At 49.6% G+C, this 11,168-nt stretch overlaps 1 protein-coding gene across 6 annotated transcripts in view; it reads right to left on the bottom strand.

The window, feature by feature from the left end:
- Positions 1–3,920: 3,920 nt before the first annotated feature.
- TGFBRAP1 (transforming growth factor beta receptor associated protein 1) overlaps positions 3,921–11,168 on the bottom strand; it is a 63,530-nt gene continuing 56,282 nt past the window's right edge. For 5 of the 6 annotated variants that reach the window (XM_047853976.1, XM_047853981.1, XM_047853980.1 and 2 more), the window contains 2 exons: positions 8,230–8,663; positions 3,921–6,565 (listed from right to left, as the gene is read on the bottom strand). In XM_047853976.1, the coding sequence (XP_047709932.1) occupies positions 6,389–6,565; positions 8,230–8,663 (611 nt within the window). In that variant the 3' untranslated portion in view covers positions 3,921–6,388. Of the gene's footprint in view, positions 6,566–8,229; positions 8,664–11,168 lie in introns of those variants that run through there. The other variant, XM_047853982.1, reaches the window with a different exon arrangement.

Below are 11,168 nucleotides of genomic sequence, written 5' to 3'. Positions count from 1 at the left end.
CCTACCCTGAGTTCAACTTCAGGCTCCACACTCCTGGGACCTACTTGAAGCAGGAAGAGGAGCCATATTTGAACAACAGCCTAAGGGGCATGACCAGGAATCTGGGGGCAGGCATACCTCCTTCCCTCCCCAGAAGATGTTCCAGAGGTGTGTGTAAAGCGAGCTTGGAAAAATCATGGAAAACGAGCACACCTTCAATAGGAGGCCTGCTAGGGAAGCCCCCTTGCCCTCTGCCGGCCTGCTCTTCATAGGCTCTGGCTTGTAGGACAGCTGCTCTGGCTTTGGCCACTTTGTCACATAAGCTAGTCTGGGCCTTGGTTCTGAATCAAGCTTTACGCAGATTCTTGCAGGTGAACAGTGTCACCTCACGCTGGGGAAAGCTGCGTCGTTCCTTGTTGACCAAGATCTGTGTTGATTCTGAACCCATTTTCAAAGGACCCCACATATGGCCATTTGTGAGCTGTTTGTGGGTCTCTTTGAACCCAATGGAAGAGATCAGGACAATAAGTGGGTGACTTTTAGATGATTGGTACAGGGTTGTATCTTAGATGTGGATAAGAATGTATAAAATTGTTATTTTATATAGCAATTCTAATTTTATATAAAATACATATCACCAAATGGTCTATGTACGCACACTTCGTACAACTAAATATACGACTTAAAAGCCATTAAGCTGAGGATTATTCAGCCTTAAAAAGGAAGGAAACTGTGACACATGCTACATGGGGGAATTTTGAGGACATTATGCGAAGCGCAATAAACCAGCCACAAAAGGACAAATACTGTGATTCCACTTACACGAGGTCCCTGGTTGTCCAATTCACAGAGACGGGAAGTAGAATGGTGGTTCCCAGGGAGGGGGAGGGAGGACAGGGAGTTAGTGTTTAATGGAGACCGAGTTTCAGTCTAGGAAGAGCAAAGAGTTGTAGAGATGGATGGTGCGTGCATCGTGAATGTATTTAATGCCACTGAACGGGTATACTGAAACATAATCGGTTAACGCTATGTTATGTGAATTTTATAACTAAAAATTCCAGGAGGGGTGCCTGGGTGGCTCAGTTGGTTGAGCAGCTGACTCTTGCTTTCAGCTGAGATCATGATCCTAGGGTCATGGGATCGAGCCCCGTGGTGGGCTCCGCAATGAGCATGGAGCCTGCTTAAGATTCTCTCTCTGCCCCTCTCCCCTGCTCTCACTCTCTCTCTAAAAAAAAAAAAAATTTTTTTAATTTAAAAAAAGAAACGCAAAAATGACAAGCACATGGAAAATGTATTTACATACAGCCATTTTAGTAACATGGTAACCTTTTTTTTTTTTATAGAAAATTGAGTTTGACTATCACATTAAAAAAGTGAATACATTCTTATAAATTAAATGAAAGCAAAAAAAAAAAAATCAAATGCCTTTAGACGTGTATAGCAACTGGGGAAAAGCTAACTCTAAAAAAGCAAAAGTTTAGCATTCTGGCTTATTTATAAGCTTAAGTCAACAGGTGACCGTAAATGAGCGGTGCATTGAAAACCACTTGAGGAACAGACGTGGGGGTTGATACCACGTTGATGGCAGAGGTGGGGGGGGGGCAGTCGCATGTGTGGGTGGAAGAGGCAGAGGCCAGGAGGAGTCAGTCAGATGGGCACCACCCGTGCCATGGGCTGCATTGTCACTGCTCACGTGCCTGTTGAGATGAGGTTAGGGACCTGCCTCCCCGGCTTAGTTGGGGACACCACTGAAAAGCGGGTCAAGTGAGACAAATGGAAAACTCTCGCTAGAGGAAGAGAACTGTTAACGGTGAACAGCCTGTGTTAACGGCACAGCCTGAGACCCCACAGCCTCTGGGGCAGCTCAAAGGCTGGACCGTACCTGCTCCGCTGCAGATTTCCCGAAGGGTCCTCGGATGCCACCCAGTTCCAACTCCAGTCTACCGATGACACCATCACGGTCTAGGGGATGTGACTGGCCCAGGACCACAGCTGAGTGTTGGAGCCTGACGAGACCCAGGCTCCCCTGCGTCCAGTGGTGACATTTTCCTTCGGAACCACACCTGGCCTGTTGACTTGTATATGCTGCTTTCTAGCCCCAGCTTGCCACACGTCTCATTTAGCTAATTTACGGCTCCGGACTGCAGACTGAATTATAGCTATTTGTTTCCCTTCCCTGGCTGCAGTGCAAGCTAACGAAAAGCAGGCTTCATTAATTCCTGCGCTTATCACCGAACAAGGTATTAACAAGCCTTTAGATGATGCTCCAGCCATTTAGTGTTTTTGAGAAGGTGAAAGGGCCTCTGGTCCATATGGTCTAGCTTCCCGTACATTTTCCTTTCAGACGCTGAGGCTGACAGACCTGCCAGGAGCAAATGGGGGTGGTAGTTGGTATTTAATTAATCTAACACGAGTCACAGCCCATTTCACGAAGTCAGGCGCCAGTCTTTGCCTCTACCAACAGTCACATTTAGGACATCAACTCACGCTTTCTCTCTCAGCCACTTGGCCTTGCGATGTTCTTGTAGGCAGTGGGAACCTACCGCTTCTCCCTTTCCAGGCAGGTTTGTAAGCCTAAGCATGCTCCCCTCTACTCTTTAATACGCTGAGCCACAGGATACCAATAACACAGAAATAAGAAAAGGATCTTAAACTTGCTGCTTTATGACTTTCTGGAAGCAGTGACATCACTGTGTGAATACTATAGTCAAGGCTGGCTAGGTTGCGGGTTCTCGTGGCTTGAGAAGCACCAGGCGGGGATCTCTGCCGGCAGAGACTTGAACTCTAGCTGGCTGGACTTGTCCTCCCAAGAAAATCATCCCACCAACCTGTGCCTCAGTGTCTTCAGCCTGAGATTCGGATGATTTGACACCTCACCTCTACTGTCACCCACACGTACTTGGAATTTACCAGCCGGAATGGCATGTGGTACAGGGTTAGAGCACTCAGGGACGATCAGCTGTGTTAACACAGCCTCTCCTCAGGGCTCACACAGCACCTATAATGAAAAAGGAAACACGGCAGGGGCGCCTACGTGGCTTAGTTAAGCGTCTGACTCTTGATTTGAACTCAGGTCATGATATCGCGGTTGTGGGATCAAGCCTAGTGTTAAGCCCTGCACTGAGTGTGGAGCCTGCTTGGGATTCTCTCTCTGCCCCTCCCCTGCTTGTGCTCTCTCTCTCAAAATAAGTAAATAAACATTAAAGAAAAAAAAAAAAAAGAAATATGGGAATATGCTGTGAAATTCATTTGACAGGGTTTCTCGAAGACTTGCTATGAACAAGGATGAAGTAAAATTTTAAAGGTGAGACAAACAAAAAAGTTCTACTCCTTGAATATGTTCAGAGTTAGAAATCCACCGGCAACAGGTCTACTTAAAGGGCATTTGGCTGAAAGGTGAAGTATGTGGGAAGTTGCCAGAGGTCTCCTTGGCTAAATTCCTCAGGGTATGATTGATCTAAACGTAACAGATGTCAAGGAGCACCTTGAGAATATGCAGGAGATAAATACAGAAGAGGACCATTTAAAACTCAGTAAAGTGGTAACGGGGCGCCTGGGTGGCTCAGTCAGTTAAGCGACTGACTTTGGCTCAGCTCATGATCTTGCGGTTTGTGGGTTCGAGCCCCGCTTGGGGCTTTGTGGTGACAGTGGGGAGCCTGCTTGGCATTCTCTCTCCCTCTGTCTCTGCTCCACCCTCGTGCACTCTCTCTCTCTCAAAATAAATACACTTGAAAAACATTTCAAAAATTATAAAATTTAGTAACGTGATAACAAAGAATTTCAGAGGTGGCCAATGTAAGTCCTCTGCAGGTGCAGGTAGGAGCCACGAGGTACGGATGAGTAAGTTCCGGAACTCCTTGGACTAGGTATTGCACCAAGTGGAAAGCACCACTTCACCGAGATAATTTTTATTAAAAAAAAAAAAAATTACAGAAAGAACAAAGAATTAAAAGAATTTTAATAAAATCAACAAGTTTACATTTGTACATCTTGTGTATTTGGGACCCGACCAGGGGTGAAGGATAAAGTTGCAAGGACAAAAGTTTCTGTAGGAGAACAAGCGAAAAGCAAGGGCTACCTTCATTGTGCGACGGGCATGGGTTTGATGGTGTGACCCCACAGCCTCCTGAGCTGCTCTGCACTCACCAAGGTCATGGCAGGAGGCATCCTGCTCTGAGCTCAGGCCCAATGCTCCACACCCTACAGGACACGCCCATATGAACACCTGCGGGGCAACAGCAGAGAAACAGTTCATAAAATCTAACAGTATTGCCCCTCGAATATTAATGCCAACTGGGTTCGGCTCATGCTGTTTTAACTAGAATGGCTACACGGAACCTAATGAGGGGAGAAAAGGGCTGAGCAATGTTCTAATTGTTCCACTCAATGGCACAGTCACAAAACAGCAGGCCTTTAGAGAGAACTATGTATTTTAAAAATCTGATTTGCAAAAAAGGGCCCGTGGACATCAGAGAAAGAGGAGAACGAGGTACGGTTCTGAACACAGGAGGCCACTCAGCTTTAATCCCCGTCATTCTAAAGGATGAGAAACGTTTCAAAAAAAACCGACCAGTGTTCGGAGAGAGCAGAGACTAGTGTCCCCAAGTTAGGAATGAGCAATCACAAGGTGCTCTCAAGATTTTACCCACGTCATGTCCAGCGAAACAGCGCTTTTGGAAGTGTGACACGGTACGTGCTCGGGGCTTGTTCTTGAAGGAATAAACATGAGCTCGTGAGTTGTAACCATAACGTGCACAGTAATATGACCATCCCGGAACAGTCATCCACAGGGTCAAGCTGTCAAACTCATGACCGGACTTGGGCTTCATCCCCACGTACGCAGTGTGTGGCTGAGTTGCAAGAGTTTCTTCATTTATTCTTTAGACGGAGACACAGGAAGAACGCGGAGGCGCCTTTGCTTTCTTGGGCCACTCGGAATCACAGAAGGACGAAGAATACTGACCATTATTAGTACAGGAGAGCACTGTTCAGACAACGGACAAGGAGCACTTCACCCCCGCTCTGTGAGGCCCGGGCCGACGGAGAGAGGCTCTGTTCCAGGGTCCTCTCCTGTGACACACGAGCTAATGCTTGTTTCCCTAACGCTACAGCAGGGGGGTACAAGTGTCTAGTGTTAGTTCTTAATAGAATCATTAATCCCAACGATGAAATTCAAAACAGGGCAGCGAAGGAGGGACGGCTTCGGCTCCTCCACGACGTTAGGCGGAGACACAAAATGACTCAGTCTGTGGTGAACAAGAGGGACTCCTCCTGTGAGTTCAGGAAACCTCAGAGCAGGCGTGTAAAGTGCTGGGAGGTAAGGCAGCCTGACTGGACTTCCTCATCGGGGTGTGCAGAAGCACCCGGCAGGAAAGATGACAGACATCTCGGTCACGGGCGAAGGCAGCTGTCACCGCTGCCCGTCCTGCTGAGGGTGTGAGGTTAAAACCGGCCTCTCCTGAAATTCTGCTCGGCTTGTGCTCGTAACGTTTCCCTTTTAATTTCCCGAGTGTTCAGTAGGAGGTACATTTTAACAAGGAAAAAAAAAAAAAAGTCCCTAACGGATATGACGGATGAATTTCTAAACAAGAGAAAAACTGCAGAGATGACAGAACTTCAAATAAAACTTTTTAGTCAAACATGTCAATTGCGGAGTTTCAAATTGGCAGGTGTTGTGACGGTACAGGGACCGAAACCTGGGCCCTCACCTGCCACAGGTCTCCCGTCCACTGTCCTCTTACAGATGGGGCGAGCGGCTTCTCTCTTGGGGCTACACCGTTTTCCGACAGGTCCTCACTGGCGAGGCAGCCAGAAGCGTACAAATTCCCCCGAAAGGGGGTGCTCGGGTAAACAAGGCAGAATCCTTTAGGGGTTGAGAGTCACACGGGAAGTAGAAAGAACAAAAAGATTTCCCCAAGGTCAGCTAAGGGCAAAGGCGGAGCCCACGAGGTAATCCTGGAAACAGACAGCCCCCCTCCCCCCCAACCCCTGCTCACAACCGTGCGGCTCCTCACCCTGCCGAGCGAGCTATTCATCCCTGTGCCACCCTGGAGCACGTTCCCAGTGCAAATGCACATCTGGAGACTAGGGCACCGGAGTGGGGGAATCCAGGATGTCCACACTGCAGAGAGAAGGCTCATTTTTCTCTCAAAGTAGGCATTCTTTTTGGATTACAAAGTACCGGGACGGGCGAACCCTAACATGTCTCTATTTGTGGGATTTTCCATTTACATTCAATGTAGAGTGGTCAGCAGTGAAGAGCCCCTGTTTCACGTTGACCGACGTCTCCCCAGCACCCAGATGTCACCCCTTCGTCCTGGCTGGCACAAGTGCAGCGGCTTCTGCTCTCTGCACCCAGCAGGCTTGGTAAAGAGCTCAGGGTCCTTCTCACGCCCTCGGGTGGGCCTCCTCAAGTCCGTGCGCCAGGGCCGGGGGGGCTGGGGTTCGTGTGTCTGCCGGCAGCACAGTGGGTGTGGACGAGACCACCATTTGGATACCTAACAAACACGGGCTCACGAAAGGGATTTTGGCACATCTGGCAGAGCTTTTTGTCCGAAAGCCGAACTGAGCTTCCTTTCAACTTCATCTGCAAAAAAAAGACCGAGGACACTGTCAGCTAGAGTTATACCAGTTTTTCAGAGTGGACGTGCGTTACCCCATGGATGATTGTTACTCATGAGGACTGCTTTAACGTCCATTTCTTTGAACAGAATATTAGAGGAGGGGCACCTGGGTAGCTCAGTCGGTTAAGCATCTGACTTCGGCTCAGATCACGATCTCACAGTTTGCGAGTTTGAGCCCCATATCGGGCTTGGTGCTGGCAGTGCAAAGCCTGCTTTAGATCCTCTGCCACCCGCCTCAAAAGTCATAAACATTAAAAAAAAAAAAAAACAACACCAGAATATTAGAGGTGAAAATAAACAAAAACGTCCCTAGGAACCGGAGAGATAAAAAAAAAAATGCTACAAAACTGCTTTCTTATTTTATAAAAGTAACTGCTGCTCGCCGGCCACGGGCATTTCTAAACAGGCCCTCTCTTAAACGTTCTCTGAGCTCTGTGTTTGAGCCAACACCTGTTGGAAAGTCATGTCATGTTAGAGCCGAATAAAGCTGTGTAAATCATCCAATTCCTTGGCCCTCTCATTTGCAAACAGGGAATGTAAGGCACAAATAAGGGACTCCATCAAAGCCATATGGTTCATTCATGGCACATTCCTGCCTGGTCCTAGAAAACATAATTTCATTTGTTTAAAGGCAGCGAACAAAACCGGGCTGTAACCCCCCCAGTTCTGCGAGGTAAAAAGCCTTTTTGCACCATTCACTGGTGTCAACCCTGCCAACTCTGCCTACCGGCAGGACCAATTACCAATTCAGTGAATTCACCCTGTACTTATTAGTTTCATCAGTCACTCAACAAACACTTATTAAACACTTTTGAGATGCCAGGCTTGGCTCTAGGGATACTGAGATACACAGATGAAGTTCTGTGCCCTCAAAGAATCCAGAGTCTAATGGTGAAGGGAGACAATTATGAATGCATGCCGGAATGTGTGGTGGGCGAAGGAGGGGAGTTATCTGCTTGAAGGGATATGAAGGTTTCACAAAGGAAAAAATACCGAGGCTGGGTTTTGAGTAGGCGTTCACCAGGCATAAAAGGAAAGGTTAGGACCATCTCAGGGAGCACCGCAGGTATGAAGCCTGTATGTGTGAAGCAACCTATCACATCTGGGAGATTCCACACGTCCTGGGAAGCAGCAATAGACGGAAAGGGCCAGACCAAAGGAGAGGAGATGGAACCCTCCAGGCCTCAATTCTTCTACTGGGGACTCACGAAGGCTTCCACGGGGGAGGAACACATTGGGTTCCTGCTCTGGAAAGATCCCCCTGCCGGCTGCATAGAGTGTGGGTCTCACAAGAGAGAAGTCTCCAGAAAGGGATATAAACTGGGGACTGTCGGGGACGGAACGTTTGTATCCCCCACTCCCAGCCCCTTCCTATGCAGAAGTTCTAATTTTCAATGTGATGTACTGGGGGCCTTTGGGAGGTGACAGAGGTTGGGTGAGGTCATGAGGGTGGGGCTCCCAGGATGGGATTTGGGCCATGACAGGAAGATGTGTCCTGCTGGTGGGAATGCAAACTCTTGCAGCCGCTCTGGAAAACGGTACAGAGCTTCCTCAAGAGTGCAAAAGCAGAATTCCCACACAGTCCGCTATTCCACTTGTGGGCGTTTCTCTGAAGCCCGGCTCTCACCTTGTCGTACTTGTAGATCAGGTTTTCAGACTTGGCCAGGCCGACGGCCACCTGAGTGGTCCTCCGGGTGTGCACGCTGTCCCTGACGGCCCCGGTCAGGAACGGGCGCAGGAGCTGCACCGACCAGGTGCCCGGCAGCAGCTGCAGGACGCGGGCGGCGTCGAACTCGGCTGCGTGGTGGTTCAGGAGGTCCGTGGCGGCCACGGCCAGCTCGGGCACGGAGGGGCCGGGCTGGAGATACATGGCCAGCAGCGTGTGGAAGAGCCGCTGCCGGTACGGCGGGTCTCTGCCCTCGGAGCGCCACAGGCAGTAGTCCTCAGCCGCCGAGAAGTCCCGCAGCTCGTGCACCAGGATGCGCAGGGCCTCCTCGTGCTCCTCCAGCTTGCCGTGCAGGATGGCGCTCTCCATGGGGAGGCCGGCGCCCCGGACTCTATCTGTGCAGCAGCAGCCAGCGGTTAGAGCCAGCCCCGGCTTGCCCCCAACCCCCGGGTGCTCTCAGCCTAAGAAGGGGTAAAGGGGAGCCGGCCACCTAGACGGTTCACACGAGGCCTGCCTGTACCTCCGTGCTGCAGATCTGGCGTCTCCGAAGGGGAGGCCGGACCCTACTTATAGGTAGAGCCTAACGGCAGAATACGTTATTTTTCATAATGCTTAGCGGCTGAAGGAAACAAATGACCTGTCATCTCAGCGGGCCCTGGTCAAACGGGAGTATCACGGCTTCAGGCTTCTAATTAATCCAGCACTGTTCCCATTTTCCCAGTACGGGATCTTCGACCACAGTGGAAAGGCACTACGCTGACTTACGTTCCGACAAGAACCCCGCCCTGCCAAAAACGTGTGGCGAGCCCCTTTCTTCCAACTGAAAATATAGTTCACAGAAAGGAGTATGGGTCCCTCTTGTTAACCATCCATATCGACATTACTCTAAAGCTGTTGTGTCTCCTGCAATTTAAGGTGCCAGGCTATGAGCAACACAACACCACCACAGAAAGTTCTGACCGAGGCCCTGCCCGCAGCGGGCTGTGTCTCACTGGTAGAGGCCCCTTGTTTTCCGCTCCCTCGGCAACCGAGGAAGGTAACGTCAGATCTCTTCCTGCTGTAGAAGGATGTTCGAGGGACAGCTCCTATTTCAGAGGCCAACATTAATACTGGAATTCTGGGCATTCGGACTTAGGAGCGTGGCCACACTCTGGCCTGAGGCACACGGCAGACACTTGTAGCAAACGGCTGGTTCCACAACATATGTCACCTACAGCACTAAACACAGAAGCTGCAACGTGTATCCTTGTCATCCTCACAAGGAAAGGTCACCAAATAATTGCTAAGTGGCAACCACATGTAGGGCACGGGAGAGGCGCAGATTGGTTGAGAAAAGACCACGGCAGTGACTGCACTTTCCACATCTATCATCCCATTTGTATTTGATTCTCGGCCACCCCGGGCGGGCAGGCTGCACAAGAAATGCTACTACAACGTGCCCAGGCTGACGCTGCCGAAGTCACCTAACGAGGGCAAAGAGTGAGTCTCTCAGCTTCCAGTGTTCTTCCACAGTGCCCTGGCGGACACCCCCTTTCCTGCAAGCTCCCCAGTCTTATCTGCAAGCCCTGGCTTATCTCTGTGACTGCTCAAACAGCGCCTTCTCCGTGCTCCCTCCCCTCCACCCCACGCAGAGCTGCTATCGGCCGCTACGTGCATGCTCATTAAACTGAAGGCCAGAACCGAGTGACATCCACCTTTATATCCTCGGTGCAGCGTCTGATACTCTACACATGCTCACAAACGTTAGCTGACCGAGAACCTGATCCACCAACCCATGACTAGCGTGAGATTTGCACGAAGAGACTTGTAAAGCATGAAGCATGACGGACGTCAGGGGTGACAGTAAAACTGTTTAACAACCATACGGCATGGGCACCGCCCAAAAAGCACGGACAGCGGCCGTGAGGGACCAGGGTGGCTGGCGAGCATCACGGCCGAAGGTCAGCCCCGGTGCAAACACAGGCCACAGCGAGTTTCTGTGGTTCATGTGAGGTGGCAACCACCCCAGTCCACGCTCTGGACCTACTGTCCGTGAGCTGTGTGACCGGAGGCAAGTTGGGTAACTTCTCTAAGCTTTGACACCCCTGTAAAAACAATAGTAAAAATAATTTTTAAAAATAGGACTTATTTCAGAGGGTCGTTGTGGAGAGCGTCCTAACGCACGCTAAGCATTCTGACCCGGGCCTGGTGTATACAGTCAGTCCTCATTATTCAGATTCTGTATTCGTGAATTTGCCTACTCACCAAAATTTATCTGTAACCCCAAAGTCAGCAGTTGTGGTGCTTCTACACTCATTTGCGGACATGCACAGGGCGGCACAAAATTCGAGCCACCTGACACGCATATTCCCAGCCGAGGGCCCATAAGGTGATGCTCTGCCTTATTGTTGAAGCCCTCATTCAGTAAACGGTCCTCTCCATGGTGTGTGCAGTGCCACGATTTTTGCGTTTTTGTGCTTTTTGTTGGTAATTTTGCCATTTAGAATGGTCCCCAAGCACAGTGCCCAAGTGGGGCCTACCGTTTCCAAGCACAGGAGGGCTGTGACGTGCCTTCCAGAGAAAATGTGTGTATTCAATGAGCTTCGTTCAAGCCTGAGCTAGAGTTCTGTTGGCCTTGAGTTCAATGTTAATGAATCAACAATACCTATTAAATGAGGTGTCTTTAAACAGAAGCACTCATAAAACAAGGTTATGTACTGATCAGTTGACAAAAATGTGAGCAGAGGTTTGCAGGAAGCTGACCCTGTATTTCCTGGATAGCACTGTTCAGGATTCAGTAATTTAATGTCTGTGGAGACTTTATAGAACATAACTACAGCGAATAATGAGAATCAACTGTAGTTATGGTCAAAAAACACTGCACATTTAAGGAGAAATACATTACTAATCCCAGTAAGGAC

Source organism: Prionailurus viverrinus, chromosome A3 (assembly GCF_022837055.1).
Source record: "Prionailurus viverrinus isolate Anna chromosome A3, UM_Priviv_1.0, whole genome shotgun sequence".
NCBI classification, from domain to species: domain Eukaryota; kingdom Metazoa; phylum Chordata; class Mammalia; order Carnivora; family Felidae; genus Prionailurus; species Prionailurus viverrinus.
This window is presented reverse-complemented; position numbering and strand designations above follow the sequence as displayed.